General features: G+C 45.4%; 2 protein-coding genes across 4 annotated transcripts in view; one reads left to right on the plus strand and one right to left on the minus strand.

The window, feature by feature from the left end:
• The window catches only part of STX18 (syntaxin 18), a 186,372-nt gene that overhangs the window by 98,153 nt on the left and 67,894 nt on the right, over nt 1–20,325 (plus strand). The gene's annotated exons all lie outside the window — the stretch shown is intronic.
• Nucleotides 1–20,325, minus strand: part of LOC148442727 (phosphofurin acidic cluster sorting protein 2-like) — a 63,945-nt gene that overhangs the window by 11,987 nt on the left and 31,633 nt on the right. For 2 of the 3 annotated variants that reach the window (XM_088463568.1, XM_088463570.1), the window contains exons 3-8: nt 13,536–13,803; nt 8,047–8,134; nt 6,502–6,588; nt 6,256–6,381; nt 5,222–5,366; nt 3,418–3,583 (exon numbers count right to left, since the gene is read on the minus strand). In XM_088463568.1, the coding sequence (XP_088319694.1) occupies nt 3,555–3,583; nt 5,222–5,366; nt 6,256–6,381; nt 6,502–6,588; nt 8,047–8,052 (393 nt within the window). In that variant the 5' untranslated portion in view covers nt 8,053–8,134; nt 13,536–13,803 and the 3' untranslated portion in view covers nt 3,418–3,554. Of the gene's footprint in view, nt 1–3,417; nt 3,584–5,221; nt 5,367–6,255; nt 6,382–6,501; nt 6,589–8,046; nt 8,135–13,535; nt 13,804–14,234; nt 14,314–20,325 lie in introns of those variants that run through there. The other variant, XM_088463571.1, reaches the window with a different exon arrangement.

Consider the following 20,325-nt stretch of genomic DNA (forward strand, 5'->3'; position numbering starts at 1 on the left):
CACAGAAGTCCGGACCCTGAGAGGCCAGCCAGGTGCGAGTAATACTAACCTTAGCCAGGGTACACATATTGATGACAAACTGCCTACCATACCTATCTAGAATGGTATCCTCCAGGATACCAAAACAACATACCCTCAGAGTGAGAATCCCAGTAGTGGAAAGAACCTGTATAACCTTACACCAGAATGTCTGCACCATGGGGCATTCCCAGAGTAAGTGCCAAAAAGTACAGACAGTCATCCGACATTTCGGACAAAAATTGGAGGCGAGGCCCCCCAAATGTTATCAGCCTAACTGGGGTCAAATAAACTCTATGTAAGATATATAACTGGATTTGCTGAAATCTTACTGAGGCAGTGGAGGTTCTGGGAGTTCTCAGAGCCATATCCCATTCACTATCATCCATTAAGCCCACATAAGCCTCCCATTTTACTTTAAGATCGGGTAACCTGGGTTCGTGGTAGAAGGACGAAAGTTATGAGTAAATAAACTACAGCGACCTGCGGGGACTCAATGAAATAAGTACTGTGTTAATGGAAAATGACAATGTCAGGGGATCTAGTCCTAAACTGGACATCAAGGGCGTGCCTCAGTTGCAGAAATCTGTAGAAATATGCTCTAGGTAAGGAAAACTCCTCCTGCAATTGAGTGAAGGATCTGAGTGCAGATCCTACATATAACTGACCCAGGGAGACAATGCCCCACACTTGTCTAACCTGAATATATTTCACTTCAGACTATGCCCTAGAGTTCCATAAGGGTGTGTCAGGATCCAGACTAAAAGATAGCGTGATATTATATATTAATATTTGGGGAAGGGAGCCATCAACCCTGTTACTCAACAAGGCCTGTAGGGGCGTGTGTCCAGGGGAAGCCTGAGATACCAGCAATGAGTGTAGGGCAGTGGGAGAGCTATCCTGAAACCAATCTCTCACGTAAATTAGTTGTGCCGCGTAGTAGTACAGTTGAAAATTAGGGAGTGCTAACCCTCTAGCGGATTTAGGTCTTGTCAATATTTTTAGCCTAATGCGAGGCCGTCTATTCACCCATATCAGGGAAGATAACATACCGTCTAGTTTTCGGAATACTGAGGCAGGGATAAACACTGGGGATTGCTGGAGTATATATAATATTTTAGGTTCTATAATCATTCTGATTAGGTTGATCCTGCCTGTAACCGTGAGGGGCAGTTTACCCCAAGTTTTAATTTTGGCTTTTAGGTAAACAAACAGGGGTTCTAGATTTAGCTTTAAATAATCATGTGGGGAGTTTGTAATCCAAGTGCCCAAATATTTAAAATGGGATACCCAACGCAGAGGGAGAGGTATGGGAGACTGTAAAGAGGGTTGTCCTCTAAGGGGGAGGATAAAGGATTTATTCCAATTAATTTTTAACCCAGAGTAGACGCCAAATATGTCAATAACCTCTATATAATTAGTCAAAAATAAAAGAAAGTCATCAGCGTATAAAGCCACAGTATCTATTCTGGTGCTTAATTGAAGGCCTACAATGTTAGGGTGTGACCTTTAAATACAGGCAAGTGGCTCAATTGCCAACGCAAAGAGGGCCGGGGACATTGGACAGCCCTGCCTCGTACCCCTTTCCAACATGAAGAGCGAGGAAATAAAACCATTGACAGAGATCCTAGCAACAGGCCTATAATATAACAGCTGAACCCACCGAAAGTAAACTGGGCTAAAACCCATACATTTCATGACCTCCCACAGGAACGGCCACTCCACCGAATCAAAAGCCTTAGCTGCGTCCAAAGACAAAATGACTGAGGAGAACTCGTCCCCGTGAGAGGCCTGAACATGAGTAAACACACGCCTCACATTGATAGAAGTAGACTTGCCCGGCATAAAGCCGGCCTGGTCTGAGTGGACCACAGAGGTGATAACTTTATTTAGTCTTAAAGACAGAATTTTGGCCAGGATTTTTACATCTGTTGGTATTAAAGAAATAGGACGGTACGAGTCCGGGAGCCTGGGGTCCTTGTCTGGCTTTAATAATACAATAATTAGTGCTTCTGACATAGATGGTGGGAGGGATTTCAATTCAAACAGGTCGTTATATAGCTCTAATAGTTTAGGAACAAACACCTTGGTGTGCTTTTTATATACCTCTACTGGGATACCATCTGTACCCGGTGATTTACCCCCAGGAAAAGAATTAATGGCCCCCTCTACCTCCGCTGCAGTCAGTGGAGCATCAAGAGAGGTTTTAGCCTCAGGCGAAAGTCTTTGCTGCCCAGTTGATGTAATATATGTATGTAGATCTTCCTCACTACATGTCAAATGAGACCTATAGACGTCCTTGTAGAATGCTAGGAAGACATCAGCAATACCAGAGATAGACATAGCCACCCCACTATCTCCACCCACAACCTCTGAAATGGTATTTACAGGTCGATCAGACTGTACCAATCTTGCTAGATAGCTACCTGGTTTATCAGCATATACATAATGGGAATTAGCACGGACTTGGAGTTGACGATTAGTTCTATCTAACAAGTGGGCAGACCATGCCTCTTGAGCAGCCAGCCAATTGATACGAGAAGCATTAAGCCCATCCTGTAGAAATTGTATTTCAGAGCTTCTACAAGCACATTCCAGCTCAACCTCCCTGTCTATAATATTTTTTAATTTCGGCAACTCTTTTCAGCAAAGTCCCTCTCATGAAGGCCTTGAAGAAATCCCATATCACATCAGATCTAGCAGACCCAATATTATCTCCGAAGTATCCCATCCAAAGTGCCTCTAGCTCAGACCCTGCCCCTATCTGCGTCAACCAGGAGGCCCTGAAGCCTTCTTAACAACAATTGAACCTCTCTCCTTGAAGTTCTTGATGATCCGATAAATGGTTGATTTAGGTGCAATCTTACTAGCAGCGATATCCTTGCCTGTGAAGCCCTTTTTGTGCAAAGCAAAGATGACTGCACATGTGTCCTTGCAGGTGGTAATCATGGTTAACAAAGGAAGAGCAATGATTTCAAGCTCCATCCTCCTTTTAAACCTTCCAGTCTGTTATTCTAACTCAATCAGCACGACAGAGTGATGTCCAGCTTGTCCTCGTCAACACTCACCTGTGTTAACGAGAGAATCACTGACATGATGTCAGCTGGTCCTTTTGTGGCTGGGCTGAAATGCCTTGGAAATTTTGTTGTTGGGATTAAGCTCATTGTCATGGCAAAGAGGGACCTTGCAGTTAATTGCAATTCATCTGATCACTCTTCACGACATTCTGGAGTATATGCAAATTGCCATCATAAAAACTGAAGCAGCAGACTTTGTGAAAACAATACATGTCATTCTCAAAACTTTTGGCCATGGCTGTATTTATTCCGGAGTACAGCAGTAGCCGACAGTACAACACACACACAGCTCAGCACACAGCAGATATATAGATTTTGTTACCTTGATCATCTTGGACACCAACATTTTTAGGAGCATCTAGTAGCCTATCTTTCAGGGATTCATTCCTCCAACCATTCACATTCCATGTCCCAACACTGACCCGGATCTTCCTGGGCTTGGCGCACCTGTAATGATCCTCATACATGCTCCGTAATACTCGGAGATGCTAGAAGAGACAAGGAATTTCGTTTAGTTGGTCTGCATACATGCATATTCAGGTATTAGATAATATTACTTAGTAAGTAACACAGTTACTTACATAAACGCACTATAAACAGAATAAACTAGGCTTTGGTTGGTCACAGTGTAAATTTGACGGTTTATTTCTACACCACAGAGAATGAGGATATAAAAGTACAACAAAAATGTTTCAAAAACATTTTCCAACACAAGCAAAAAACCATTTGCTTTACTGTAAACTGGCAGACTTGGGATATATTTATCACGACCTGTGGGATTGGGGAGGGGATGGTTGCTCACCTCAATGACTAAAGTTGACTAGTATGTTTGTTTGTATTAGCTTTTCCTAGGCTACCTAGGGTTTAGCGAAATGATATAAACACAAGGTAAGCCAACATACTTAAGTAGCTTAATGGGAACAGTATTACTGCATCATTGATGGTATCATAAAGAGGAATCTTGGTACTTACCATAAAATTAGTCAGTCAATCTGGGGATCATTGACCTTGGGTTTTGAGGGAGAGGCTGAAGAGTAGGCACTAAATAGTTAACTCTAGAAGTTGAACAACCCCCCCCCCCAAAAAAAAACAAAACAAAAACAAAACAACCAAACAAGAACCTCAAAACAGCAACAAGCAATCTGACAACCAAGGAGGGAAGTCAGTGTTCCCGAGGTGAACTCAGCGGAATTGATTTCACTGTAAGTCATAAAATCCTCTTTCTGTTGTCATCTTATCTGGGAAGCACTGACAATAGGACTTCCCAAAGCAAGCCTTATAAGAACTGTGTCCAAATCCTTACGAGCTAAGCTCGCATCCTTGTCAGAATTGTGTGGATACGATAACATTTGGTAAACGTGTGTACTGAGGACCAGGTAGCTGCCCTGTCTGAAGTCATCCAGGCAGCTTATCTGACATACCAGGAGTCATACCAGGAGTCAATACCCAGAATTGCTTAAAGGTCTGCTGACTTTCTACAGACTGGGAGAGGTTTACTTTTCTTAGAAAAAATAAAAGAGGAGGTCATGAAGATCTCCTTATTGGCTTACTAGAGATTGGCCAGGATATTCTTTAGGACACTGTAGAAAGAAAATTATCAGCTTATTTAAATAAATAAAAAAATAGCTTTAATATCTTTTGCCACATGACCCTATCCAGGATCCAGGTCAGTTTTGAAAATCGGCAACAAATAGCCAGCCCTGACTATTTGCCGGTAGCACTATATTGGTGGCATGAGACAATGGGGGAACGCTCCGAGCTCTACAGCTAGAGGTCCATGAGTCCGTGTTTTACAGTCAACTATAAAATGCTTAATAGCGATGATATGGAAGATCACTGTGGTCCAGATGTAACCACCCTAATGTGGTCTTGGGCCTTATAACAATCACCCAACATTTGCCACATCAGACCATTACCCTCCCCACCTAAGTGTAAAATCATCTGCCAATAGTCAATCACCCGGTCGTTTGTCTCTTTCATCAAACCATATTTGGGGTAAAGAGCAGTTTGCAGTGTAATAAGAATTCTTCCTGTTTGTACAGTCACCTTCATATGTGCACATGTCCTGTATATTATTCATGCTGCTGGAAAGTCCATCACATTAGATGGACAAGACAATGACTCACCTGTGGATGGAACATTCTGCCTGATATCTATGGCATAGTCAGGTGGATGGCTCCAATGGGAAGATATCCGTATCTCTGCAATCTTATAAGAGATGTCCGTCTTACGACAGAGATTTAAATTACCGCGAAAAGGTCGCTGCATGATCTGCCATTTAAAACGGTTAAAAATATTAATATCTATACAAACCATTTCTTACATGAAGAACAACAAATTGACCTCATCCCAGGTGGGTCCTAATTAAATGCACCCCCACCCTTCTCTTCACAACTATTACTACAGATCAATCTCACTCTCTTTAATAAGTTTTTCCATCAGACAATTTTTGGGTACAGAAACAACACACATATAGCTGGTCCTTCCAAGCACAGCTTACGGAGGTGGTCGAGGCTTTGAGGATGTAACAAAGCGTTTTGTCATCCAATTATAGATTTGAATGAGAATGTTGGGTAATATTATGTGTAATTAGTAGATCTACATTTTGTTATACGTTTACTAGAATTATCCGGAAATACTAGCACTGTCTCTGCGCTATTGTTAGGTATAAATATACATTTGTGTACGCGTCACAGACATTGATATCTGTAAGTTTGACACATCTTAGGTTGCCTGGGGCTCAGCACACAAGGACACTTTTTCGCCAATATATATTTTGCACCTATACCAATGCATCCAACCGTAAATGAAGCCCATTGTTGTCTTGTAGACAATGAAGTGTGTGCACTGCAGCGAGTAAATGACAGGAATTTGTGTCTATATTCCACGGGGGACACAAATTCTGTATTGGAAATTCTGCTCGCCATAAGTCAGCAATCCTGCATTGTGGGAGCAGTGTCCTGCATGGACGGGGCACGTTCTACTGACATAGGACACAGTTATCTTGCTTATATAATGTGTAAGTGATGAGTAAGTACAGACCTTACGGATGTCTACTGAGCACTCACAGCTGACATTATACTGGTGTTAGATACTCCTTGTGCATATGACTGTATTACAGTGTGGTTTGGAGAAAGTCTTAATAAAAACTGTGACCCACCTCATCCATGTCCATGTATCCAACAGCTATGGTCTTGTAGCCAGGAAGAGGCAGACTTTTGTACTGTCTCTTACGCTGCAGCATAACCTTCAGCTTATTGCCCGGTCTCTTCAGTAGGTGATGATACTAGTGATGGACAAATAAAGAGAACAACGGATTATTGTTACAATGTGCTGATGATGCTAGTAATCAGTGTTTGGTACATACAATGTATTGTGCAATAGTTTAGAACAAAAACAATGATACCTGCAGAGAAAAGGTCAGGGCAATATCCTCCAGTGAGCCACTAGGTGGCAACACAAATTCCTGGTATCTGATCACTTTTCTTGATCCCTAGTAAAGGACAAAAAACTGATTTAGGGCCTGATTCAGAGCCGCTCGTAAGCGGCCGCTCGTTCGTTCCGAGCGATGTTCGCACATCTGCGTATGGGTTGTAATGCGCATGCGCCAACCAGTCAGTGCGGTCGGAAATCGTGTGCTCTCAAAATAGCGAATGCATACTAATTTGAGTGACAGGATGAGGCGTTTGTGGGTGGTAACAGGGGAAGGTGCTTGAAAACGGGGAGTGGAGATCCGAACGCAGGCGTGCCAAACGGTCAAAACGGGCGTTTTAAGGGTGTGCATAATTAACAAAACAGCGTCATCGACCACGTCACTTGGTTGTCTTTTTGCCTGAACTGCTCGCATGATTGCGGTAGGAAAATGTTACCACAAGAATAGTGAGCAGTTCATACGCCGTTCGATGTACTCGATTAATCTAATAGCGGAGATGATGTATGATGCGAGCGGCCAGGGGGCGTTTTTTCAAAATAGCGAGCGCATGTTTCGTTCGCTCGTTCAGACATAGAGGCGTCAACAGACCGCAAAGAGCGAGCGCTTAATTTAAATATCCGGCCCCTTTTTCAGAACGACCGTCTGCAAATAGCGTCCGGCTCTGAATCAGGCCCTTAGTTCAATGTAGAATAAGCGCCAATTCCTACACAGCAATAGTGTTTAATAAGGACAATGGAAGCAATTTGCATATACATTTTAATTTCCTGCACATTAGGAATAAACACAGAAACTGATTCAAGCTGTCACTGGTGCCCCCACACCTGCAGATTCATCTCCAGCATTAGGAGAAGGGTTCTATGTAGAGGGATTACCGTGTGGACATGGGAAATAGGCATACAGTGCTCAGCAGCGCCTGGAAGCAATCTCATACTCCACCCCCCCCCCCTCTCACATACAGGTCACATATCTATACAGTAACGGGCTGTTCTAATCACCAGCTCCGGCTTTCCAGACCGCTCAGCTTTGCTGGATATAATAAAATACAAAACCACCCAAATCTATTTGCCCCCAATAACGCCAGTGATTGTGACAGCGGGTTGTGAACTGATTAACTTTATGGCAAGTTATCACTTGTAGGAGCTTTTCACTTTCTACCCTATGTACTAGGAGAACATATTTGTCACTATGGCCCAGATGTATCAATGAGTGATATTCTTGTTATCGCTCATTACTAATCTAAAATGATGCTCCAACCAATCCGCTCCGAACTGTCATGTGTTTGAAAAATGACAGGTCCTGATTGGTTGGAGCACCATTTTAGATTAGTAATGAGCGATAACCAGAATATTACTCGTTGATAATTCTGGGCCTGTATTTTCTTTTAGTGTTTTGCCATGTTATCCTCTGGGGCTGAATAAAGGAGAGCATGGAGGACCAGAAAAGCAATTCTGTGTCAGGATTCTTATGTAATAAAATACTACTGCTCGATCTTTACTTATGCCCCAAATACTTGCTTACCTGCATCTTCACACTAAGGTAGATGGACCTCAGTCCATCATTCTCCTCCCTCAGAAGCTGGAGCTTTTGCAGGACGAGCCTACAAACTCTGGGGAAAAATAAGATACTAGGATGAGGAAAGACCGGAAAGAGAGACTCTCTGCAGCAAGGTACATGTAATGTTATATATTAGTGACCACCCCCAATCGGCCTCTACAGTTACCATCGTCCACAACTGCATACGGGTGCAAGTTATGTACATGTGCAGTGAAATACGATTTTATACACATTGCAAAGGTACAACATACAAATATATTTACTTGCAACTGTAAATGAGGCCTCATATTGGTAGATTGTCTAGGTTATAATATAGGCCAGCTCTACATTGCCAATTTTATTGGGTGCAATAGTCAGTATCAATTTTTACTGTGTATATTAAAAACTATTGAACGGGACCATTGCACTGAAAACAGATCTATGTCCTAAGCACGTCTAGTGACCATGTAATATAGTTGTCTCATTTCCAACATATACTTATTAGGATTTTGACACCAGCAGTAATAATTGTTCTATTCCTAATAAGAATCACACTTGACATATTACTGAAAAAATGTTCCAACAAAAGCTTGTATTTAAAGACTACATACAGCAAAAATTCCAGGAAAATGTGGATTATTATTATTTATTATTATTAGTATTTTAATAAAAATCACTGAAGAATGTTGGTAATTACCATTTTTCCCATTGGTTTGTTTTTATAGGCCGATATTAATGTTTTATAATTCTGCATAGTTTCCACAGTCTACTACCTTTTTTAACATATCACTAAACTTAATATTTTCATATATTATTTAGGTATAAATAAGCTTACCTTTCGCTGTGAGGTCCCATATCACGCATTCCCATCAATGTGCCTAGTAGGCAACTCATATTGATGAGTGATTATTCTTTACCAAGCAGTGACATTTACACCAGAGGTGACATCACAAAGGCTTACTATGATGTAGCCAGTCACATGACCAGTTTAGTCAGCTGGTACATAACCTCCTGATGAAGTTCACCACTGAATATAAGGATTCATTGAGTGTTCTATAGTATCAAAATTCTATGCCTCACAAGGCGTTTGTAAATATGGGGGGGTGGAATGCAATTGTTTTATGTACCCATAATTCCCATTTTCAGTGACCAGGAGCTATTAAGTTGTTTTGGTCTCCCATTACTTATCGCAGATTTCTGGTCACACCCCCCTGAGGTGCAAGCAGCAATCCACCCAAAATAGGGCTTCTGGGCACCTTAACTGCAATGCACCCAAGTTTTGGGAGCCTTAATTGCACGGGAGAAGCCACTTTGTGTCTAATCCCCTGCAATTTTGGGCACACGAATGTGGTTGATGCAAACAGTGCTGTACAGCTGGAGCTATTGGTATCCAAAGCAATTGAATTCCCCCCAAGGTATTTGCAAATATTTCCTGTCAACTTTTCCCAACAAGCTGTCACTGTGCCAAATGTGTAACCCATTTCTGGAAGTTGACATTTTCAGACATATTGTACTTTCATATACACACAGACTGTACAGATTGCTGTTGTCGTATAAATATTTAACCCCTGCAAGACCAGTAGCGGTGTACAAAGCCCATTTTCCCTCTGGCGTTTTTCTGAAAATAATCTCATCAGGAAGGACAGTAAAGTCACAGGAACTGTAATAGGGATCCTGTATTATCAGCACTAATATATTCTGGTTACACTGTACCTAACAGCCCCTGATAATGCAGATATTACACAGGCAAGTCACATTATTATGACCACGAGCTGATAGCCAGAGTAACCGTCGTGTGCAACATGGACAGCAGCTAGACGGGCTGGGAGTAACTAAATAAGGTGCTGGTAGGTTGGCACAGGAATCTGGAGCCATGCTGACTCGGGTGCATCTCACAGCTGCTGGAGGGTGCGTGGTGGAGTATCCATAGAGCGAACGCAACGATCGAGGTGTTCCCACAGATGCTCAATTGGGTTCAAGTCCGGAGAATTAGGGGTCCAGGGAAGTACTTGGAAGTCTTGGTCATGCTCGTCCAACCACTGGCGGACATTTCTAGCCATGTGACATGTCGCTTTGTCTTGCTGGAAGATCCCATCTGCCTCAGGGAAGACGGTCGGCATGTATGGGTGTACCTGCTCTACAAGGATGGATTCATAACCAAATCGGTTGAGGGTGCCTTCCACATGGATGAGTGGGCCCAGAGAATGCCATGAAAACATTCCCCAGACCATAACGCTGCCACCACCAGCTTGTGTCTTCCAGCAATGGTTGCAGGGTGTTTATTCGCTGATGTTTCTCGCTTGACATGCCAACATCCATTTGTTCGATGCAGCAGAAAACGTGACTCATCGGAGAAGGCAACCGTTCACCAATCAGCAGAGGTCCAATTCCGATACAGGTGTGAAAATTGAAGCCTTTTCCGCTGATGCACCTTCGTTAGCATATGTGCATTGACCATCGGTTTGCTTCGGAGCCCCATACGCAGCAGGGTTCGCTGAACTGTCGTTTTAGGGACACGTTTCGCCCCCAGGTTCGTATTGATGGTGAACTCCACCACTGTAGTGTGTTGGTCGGCCCTCATGCACCTTAATAGCCGACGTTCACCACTCAATGGCACGTGGTGCTCTACGTTTCCACATCGGTTATTCGCAATGGTGCCATTTGTCCAGTCACGATACACCTTCACCACAGCAGCACGCGTACAACTCACAAACTGCACAGTTTCAGAAATACTGCCACCCTTGGCCCGAAAGCCAATAATCATCCCTTTTTGCAACTCGGATAAATCGCCCCTTTTACCCATGACAGCAACGAGTGATATGTATGCAGACGGCCTGTCGCACACCTTCTATACCCACCAAGCCAGCGCACAGCACATGATGTACTGTATAGGCTACGTGCTGCCAACGTCAATTGTAGTAGGTGGTCATAACAATGTGACTCGGCTGTATTACCTTCAGTTCAGCATAGTCTTAGACTTAGTAGTACTGGCACACAGAGCAGGTACCATCCAGGCCACCCTACTACGTGGCCTGCCTTCCAGTAGGGGGTAACAGGTAACATTTTACATGTAGTGTTGAGCATTCAACACTGTTGCAAGCAGAGGGCCATGGTCTGAAAATCAGAATAATGAATGAAGGGAATGCAGTTGATATTTTAAATTGACCATAATTTAGGTTTGATATTCCCAAACCTCATGGCTCAATAAAGGCAAAAATACGTCCATTTATCACACTCGTCATCACCTTGCTGTCTTTGATTTTGTTCTGTCAACATCAGGCCTAAAGATTCATACTGCATAAAGGGTGGTACCACAAGAGTTTTAGGCTGAATATGGTTGTACTAGATATACACATAATATCATGTATGTTTTCAAAATACATATTTGCCCTATTAATTCCTAGCATTTGTACTATATAAACATTTGGTAAAAAAAAAAAAAAATCAGTGGTAAAACCATTCTGGAATACATATAAATCTGCTGTTTCCTCGTAGTGCATACAGTATAGTACATAGACACACAGCACTGTGCATACAGCATTGTGCACACACACATCATAAGCATAGACACACAGCACACTGCATACAACATTGTGCACAGAAACACAGCATAAGCATAGACACACACAGCACACTGCATACCGCATTGTGCACAGACACACATCATAAGCATAGACACACAGAGCACTGTGCATACAGCATTGTGCACAGACACACAGCATAAGCATAGACACACACCGCACACTGCATACCGCATTGTGCACAGACACACATCATAAGCATAGACACAGAGCACTGTGCATACCGCATTGTGCACAGACACACAGCACACTGCATATGGCATTGTGCACAGACACACATCATAAGCATAGACACACAGAGCACTGTGCATACAGCATTGTGCACAGACACACAGCATAAGCATAGACACACAGAGCACTGTGCATACCGCATTGTGCACAGACACACATCATAAGCATAGACACACAGAGCACTGTGCATACAGCATTGTACACAGCACACTGCATACCGCATTGTGCACAGACACAGCATAAGCATAGACACACAGAGCACTGTGCATACAGCATTGTGCACAGACACACACAGCACACTGCATTCCGCATTGTGCACAGACACACAGCATAAGCATAGATACACAGAGCACTGTGCATACCGCATTGTGCACAGACACACAGCATAAGCATAGACACACACAGCACACTGCATACAGCATTGTGCACAGACACACAGCACACTGCATACGGCATTGTGCACAGACACACAGCATAAGCATAGACACACAGCACTGTGCATACAGCATTGTGCACAGACACACAGCAATAAGCATAGACACACAGAGCACTGTGCATACAGCATTGTGCACAGACACACAACATAAGCATAGACGCACACAGCACATTGCATACCGCATTGTGCACAGACACACATCATAAGCATAGACACAGAGCACTGTGCATACCGCATTGTGCACAGACACACAGCACACTGCATATGGCATTGTGCACAGATACACATCATAAGCATAGACACACAGAGCACTGTGCATACAGCATTGTGCACAGACACACAGCATAAGCATAGACACACAGAGCACTGTGCATACCGCATTGTGCACAGACACACATCATAAGCATAGACACACAGAGCACTGTGCATACAGCATTGTGCACAGACACACACAGCACACTGCATACCGCATTGTGCACAGACACAGCATAAGCATAGACACACAGAGCACTGTGCATACAGCATTGTGCACAGACACACACAGCACACTGCATTCCGCATTGTGCACAGACACACAGCATAAGCATAGATACACAGACCACTGTGCATACCGCATTGTGCACAGACACACAGCATAAGCATAGACACACACAGCACACTGCATACAGCATTGTGCACAGACACACAGCACACTGCATACGGCATTGTGCACAGACACACAGCATAAGCATAGACACACAGCACTGTGCATACAGCATTGTGCACAGACACACAGCAATAAGCATAGACGCACACAGCACACTGCATACCGCATTGTGCACAGACACACAACATAAGCATAGATATACAGAGCACTGTGCATACCGCATTGTGCACAGACACACAGAGCACTGTGCATACAGCATTGTGCACAGACACACAGCATAAGCATAGACACACAGAGCACTGTGCATACCGCATTGTGCACAGACACACACAGCACACTGCATACCGCATTGTGCACAGACACACAACATAAGCATAGATACACAGAGCACTGTGCATACCGCATTGTGCACAGACACACAGAGCACTGTGCATACAGCATTGTGCACAGACACACAGAGCACTGTGCATACCGCATTGTGCACAGGCACATAACATAGTGCAAATAGACACAAGATTTGCATAGTTCATTATTACCATGGGGCCAACTAGTGCTGGCTGTATGGCAGCCTCATCCTTACCAGGCTGATAGGGAGCACACTGTAACCGCCGCCGTGATATCTGTCCTCCTGCAGCATCTGGCAAAGGTGTGCTATGTAGCTTGAGGCCAGGTGCAGGGTGTCCAGCTTGGAGAAGGCAGGCTGGTCTTTAGCCGGGAGAACGCCTTGCTTAGCACCCACATGTGGGCTCTCTCCCGGGCGTTGGCCGCAGTCTTTTGGCACTTGCTTGCTTTTCTTTGAGAAGCAGGGAGGCTGCATCCTGTCCGGTTGCTGTCGGCCTCCACAGTGACTATTAGATAAAAGAGATGGAGGTACAAAGTTTGTACCAGTTGGTGTATAAGGATGTGTATATCTAGGTGTACCAAATAGTGTATATGTGTGACAGTAGGGTTTAAGCTGTATAACAGTAAATCAATTTTAGTCCACTCCACTAGTGGCTGCTGTGTCAGTTTGTCACTCAGTAAATGAAGGGAACATGTAGCTTGATGAATGAATTTACTTGATAAACTTCACAGTACACTGTATTTGATTACAGCATGTACAGTGATAATATAACAATAACAAGTATGTGACACAAGAGTCTGTGTAAATAATGTGATTGGTCAACACACAGCGAGAGTCCTTTTTCCTGTGTGTGGTGTAACCAGTGTCGCACTTAACCGTTCTAATAACAGTGAATAAATGTGTATATAGAGTGCAGCTCTAGTACCACCTTCTTACCACAGAAAGGAGTGAGTCAATGGGGGAGCACAGGTCCCAATGGAGGAGAAGAAATTATTTTCTAGCGATGTCAATTTCCATCTGATCCGGTCCCCAATGGAGGTTTTGAGTGATCCTCTCTATCGGTGTCCTGTATGAGGTCCCTGCTTCTGGTATCGCTGATTGCCCTTCTGTCATCAGCCAGGAGTGGGTATCTGGACCTGGAGAAGCTACAGCGTGTCACCGCTGGTCTCCATGATTGCACTTGCTCACTTCCTGGATTCAAGCATTCCTGATAGTCGTGTAGTTAGTTGAAGTTCCGCGATATGTACTGTGGTCTTTTCTCTGCCTGGGGAGAGATACTGGTGGGTGTATAATACTGAATTGTGGATTTTGGAAGTGTCATGACGCAGCCACGTCGTACAGAAACCCCGCCTGCTGAGCAGAGCGCGGGAGGCGTATCTGCTCAGCCAGGTGTCTTGACGGCTGGACCGGCCCATCTGGTCATCGGCCCTTCTGGCATTTGCCAGTACTGCCAGATGGCCAGTCTGGCCCTACCTGCCCCTCTACACTCCAATCTGTCCTCAATGCTGCTGCCTGGCTCATTCTCCTCTTCAAATGTACTTCATCTACCTCCCCTCTCCTACAAGCCCTACACTGGGTCCCTTTTTCTTTCAGAACCCAATTCAATCTTCTCACACTCGCCCACGAAGCCCTCACCCACATGCGATGTTGCACGTGCTGCTCCCCTACCTCTGGAATTCTTGAATTCTCCCTGTCAGACTGTCCACCTCTCTGCAAAACTTCAAACGGGCTCTATAGACCAACTTCATCAAAGCCTTCCATCTCTCATCCGAACACTGTGTCCCATGTTCACTATCTACCCTATCTGTGTCACCCCTGTCTGTCTACCCCCTCTTCCCCCATGTGCTTTTCTTTACTATTACCTCCGTACTACTTTATTGGAGGGTTAGCACCGCTGTTGCAGCCATGTTTATATACCATGTACTTGCCCTGCATTTGTCTTGTATTGCAAGTCACTGTTCTCTTGTTCTGCTCAATTGTTTATGTACTTTGCAAGGCTCTGCGGAACCCTTGTGGCACCATAGAAGTGTCCCCACAAATTCAATAGAAACCTGAAACTTTATTTGGCCCAGAGAACACTAATTCCTGTGATGGACAAGTACTTGGTTCTCATTAACCCATTGTCACGAAGGCTCATATAACAGCAAGCTCTTCTGGTCTGTCTAGCATTGATCATCTACTAAAGGTTTGTGTCAGTAGTTGACACATTTAACAGGAAGCCTTAGGTTACTCCCCTTACTCAGAATGCCACCACACTCCAGTTAAATTATAAGTTAACCAGAGTTCTTATTAACCAAGTAATGACATATATAATATTGTTATGTAGCGCTTATACTAGCCAAGCTGTCTGGCACATGAATTTATTATCGCTGAAATAGAACCTTATTAAATGAGGCTTAATATGAGAAAATAGCCACAATGCTTAAAGTACTCTACATGGCCAAAAATATGTGAATACCTAAACAGCATATGTAATTGTTGTAATGATCTCATTCCAAAATCAAGGGGCATAAATATGAAGTTATTCCCTCCTTTGCTGCTATAACATCCGCCACTCTGGGAAGGTTTCCATTAGATTTTAAAACATAATTGCGGACATTTGCATCTATTCAGCCAGGGGAATAGAGATCTCACTGGGTCCGGTATTTATACTAATTTTAATGATTCCAGGCAACCGGAAGTGATGTCATCACCTACATATTAACTTGTACATCTATTCAATAATAGGGCATCCCCATCAAACAAGGGTGATGTAAACAATTTTAATTCAAAATCCAGGTTTAAGCCTACTGGAACTACCAATTAGTATAAATACCGGACACAGTGAGCTCTCCAATATGCCTTCAGAGAGATCACGCCAGATCGAAACGTGTTGGTATTGGAGACTTTGAACATTGGGGAATACTTTCTGTTTAAATGGAGGTATGTTTTATGACCTCAGCGGATAAATGTCCAGACGTTTATACTTGCTACATGACCATATTGTGGTCCTATTTTTTTTTGCCTTCTTTTAATACAAAGGGAAACTGGAATTGACTATTTTTCCCCATTGAGATTTGGATTTTTATTGCAACTCTTTGTATATTTTTGTGAGCCCCTATTAACTGAATAAATTGTGAGAAGTTATTTCATTTATACCCCCTGACTTCTGTGTATGGTCAATGAGTCTATATAAGGAGCATTATAGAACGAGAACGCATATGTAAAGAAACCTATATATGAGAACCCCGACTCCATGTAACTGTGAGTTGGGTACGCTTATTAGACATTTAAGCAATCTTGATTGGTATGAAAACTTATATTCGGGTGAGGGGATACACTACCTTTTACTTGGGTTCCCAGTATTAAGTATGGTCTAAAGAGAGGAATACCCTAAAATAAACCTCGAGGAGTTTCTCATATTGTACTTAAGTGAGTAGAGTACGCCACTCTTCATCTACTACCACTAATAGGATTGATACCATCACTGGGTTCATTTACAACCTTGGTTTCCTTTATCTTATCTAATCTGAGGAACCTTCAGAGCACCATTCAACTTATTCACTGTTTTGGGGGCTTTGTAAATTGTGTATACAGACTTACACATATATATTTTTCTACTTCAGGGTCCATAGGGTATCCACAGGATACCTTGGGGTATAGGTGATGACGTCAGGCATCGGGCACCATAGAGTTAAGTTTTCAGCCTCCCAGGATGCACTAGGGTCCCCCTCCTATACCCCGCCCCCGAGCCAAGGCATCACCGTTTCGTTTGGTGCCCGGACGGAGTCGGATGCACCTACTAGAGGGGGGCTTAGAAGAGCCCCTGAAGTTTTCTTCATTGCAGCTGTGGCTGCACATCTGGAAGTACAGCATCAATACTGACGTCCATGCTGTCTTCCCTACACCCCGCCGGTACCAAAACGCCGGTACCGATCCGGGGATGCTGGTAAGCATCTGGGGTCACAGCTAGCAGTGACCCCAGATGTTTAGGGCCATGGCCAGATCTAAGGGGGACAACAGGTAAGCAGCAGGGGTCCCGCGGTGGGACCCTGCTGAACATGGTCGAAAGTCCCCAGGCAGGGGGCTCCCTGGGGACTGGCTGCAGCGTGGAGCCAGGTATTAACCTGCGCTTCCACTACCCCTCTGGAACCGCAGCAGAGCGGTAGCGCTGCGGCGTTCCAGGGGTTAAATGCATGCCAGGGGAGCGCGCCTTCCCTGTCTCACAGCCGGCGCCTCCCCCGCTGCACACAGCCCTTTCTGCACACGCCGACTGGCCCTGTGGCAGCGCTCCTCCCCCAGGCCAGCCTCCTCTATGCTCCTCGGTGGCCATCTTCAGTAACGCATGGTGAACGCTGCTGGAAGCCTAAGATCGGAGGCATCGTGGTCTGGGTCCCCCCGCATACCTCTCCTCCGCTTGGTCAGGTCTGTGTATGCAGCGCTGTGTCCTACCAGACTCTGTGTCTGTGTAGTTGAGTATCAGCGCTGATAGTGCAGGATTTATTTTTCTGTGCATTGTATGTGACTGTGCTAGCGCTGCTGCCTGTACTTTTAATTTCTTACTGTCAGCCTTATCACTGTCCCTGTTCTTTCTGCTAAAGCCCTTGCGGTGCGGTGCTTGCAGGGTGGTCTCTCGCTATACTAACAAGTATTGGTGAGAGGGGTCACATACTTACCATCATGTCTGAGAGTGACTTTCCTCTCCAGCTTCAGTGTACTACGTGTAAAGTACCTATAGCGGAGGGGGAGGGTAGCGCGGAGGGGCTATGCCGGCAGTATTATTTATAGGCGCGGCCAATTACTGTCACAGCACCAGTACAGGAGCCGCCCTGGGCTTGTTTCGCCAAAGCGCTTACAACCCTGGTGGGCCAGTTAGCTCCGCAGCCTGCGTTCTCACAGATGGGATTGTCCCAGCAATCAGTGGTGTCGTCGCCCATGCAGGGTTTCCCGAGGCAATTGATGGTACCCCACAGTCTCCCTATTTCCTCTCCCCAGGTCTCTCAGGAGCCTGCATGGGTTAATTGCCTGACTAGTTCTGTACAGCACTTGTCGGATGTGTTACAAGGGGAGTCTGTGTTGCGGCCACATAAGCGGCCGGTGGCGTCTGTCTGCTCCTTTATGAGGATGATGAAGTGACGTCTGATGATGGGGAGATTCTGGATCTTTCGGACCAGGAACCTCTCCGTACTAAGGAGGCGTACGCTAGGTCCAAGGTGTATATTCCTGGACTTATTCGGGCAGTCCGCACAGCTTTGGTGATTGAGGACGAAGATCCTCCGGTGTCCAAATCTAAATATGCCTTTTTTAAGGCTATTAAGGGTGACGCCACAGTGTTTCCTCTTTCGGGTCAATTGGTGGACCATTTAGAGGAGGCGTAGAAACAGCCTGGCAAACGGTACCAGCCGCAGAGGCATTTGGCGGTGGCGTATCCGTTCGCGCATAATTATTTTTCTAAGTGGGAATCCCTTCCACAGGTGGATTCTCATGTGACACGCCTAGTCCGTAGTGCCACATTACCCATGCCATCCATGTCTTCCCTAAAGGATGCTACGGACCGCAAGGTGGAGATCTGCCTAAAGTCTGTTTATTCCCTTGCGGGGGGGGAGCAGCTAGGCCAGCTATGGCTATTTGTTGGGTTGCCAGAGCTATGGAGCGCTGGGCTGACACTTTGGAGGCGTCCTTCGATTCCGACTGTTCGGCTGAACAGACGGAGTTGATCGGCAATCTCCGGGATTCGGCCACTTATATCAACGAAGCGGCCTTGGATATCAGTACCCTGGCATCTCTGATTTCTTCGGCAGCTGTAGCTGCTCGTCGCACCTTATGGTTGTGATCTTGGAAGGCAGATGCTGATTCCAAAAAGGGCTTGGAAGCGTTGCCTTTTAATGGAGAAGTTCTATTTGGTCCGGACCTGGACAAAATTGTAGCCACACTGGCGGCAGCCAAATCGGCATGTCTCCCGTCTGCTGCAGTTCCTTCCGGTTCAGGTACGTCGTCCTTTCCCCGACAGGCCCCAAAAAATCGTCCAAGCCCCGGAAGCAGGCCTGGAGTACCAGACGTCCGGCCCCTAAGCCAGATGACAAGCCTGTGGCCTGACGGTCCGGGCCTCCCTTTGGGGGATCCCAAAGTGGGAGGCCGCCTGCTGCAGTTCGCCCGGTGTTGGTCAGCCACCACGACAGACACTTGGGTTCTCGAGGTGGTTTCTCACGGGTACGCCCTCTCCTTCTGGCACAGACCCCCATCTCGATTCTTCACCACAGGTCTGCCATCAGACCGGAACAAAGCCTTGGAACTGCGGAAGGTCTTGCACACTATGCTCCAGGCTGGAGTTATAGTGCCTGTTCCGTTCTCCCAGAGGGGCCAGGGTTTCTACTCCAATTATCTTTTTGGTGCAGAAACCCAATGGGTCGTATCGTCCGATACTCAACCTCAAAGCTCTCAACAAGTCTTTGCGGGTGCTGAAGTTTCGGATGGAGACCCTACGGTCCATCATTCTGGCGCTGGAACCTGGGGACTACATGGTGTCGTTGGACATACAGGACGCTTACCTGCATGTCCCTATTCTTTTACGCCATCAACAGTTCCTCGGGTTTGCAATCCGCAACGACCACTTTCAGTTTCGGGCGTTACCTTTTGGCCTGGCGACAGCACCACGTGTTTTCACCAAGGTGATGGCGGACATGGCGGCTTCCCTGCGGCTGCAGGGAGTCCGCATGTTACCGTACTTGGACAACCTTCTCTTGGTGGCAGGATCTCCAGAGCTCCTTCTATGCCATTTGGACCTGACCATTGCGGTACTGCAACGGCACGGCTGGTTAATAAACTGGCAGAAGTCCACCCTGATCCCGTCTCAGCGGATTCTGCACCTCGGAGCCTTATTGGACTCCGGACAGCAAAGGATCTTTGTGACGGGGGAAAAGATCTCTGCCTTGCAGTTGAGGGTGCGTAGTTGTCTGCAGAGCCGCCGGGTTTCTCTGCACTCGGCGATGAGGTTACTGGGCTCCATGGTGTCGGTATTCGACATGGTGGAATATGCCCAGCTTCACTC

Source organism: Taudactylus pleione, unplaced genomic scaffold, assembly GCF_031769625.1.
Source record: "Taudactylus pleione unplaced genomic scaffold, aTauple2 ptg001408l, whole genome shotgun sequence".
Taxonomy (NCBI): Eukaryota; Metazoa; Chordata; class Amphibia; order Anura; family Myobatrachidae; genus Taudactylus; species Taudactylus pleione.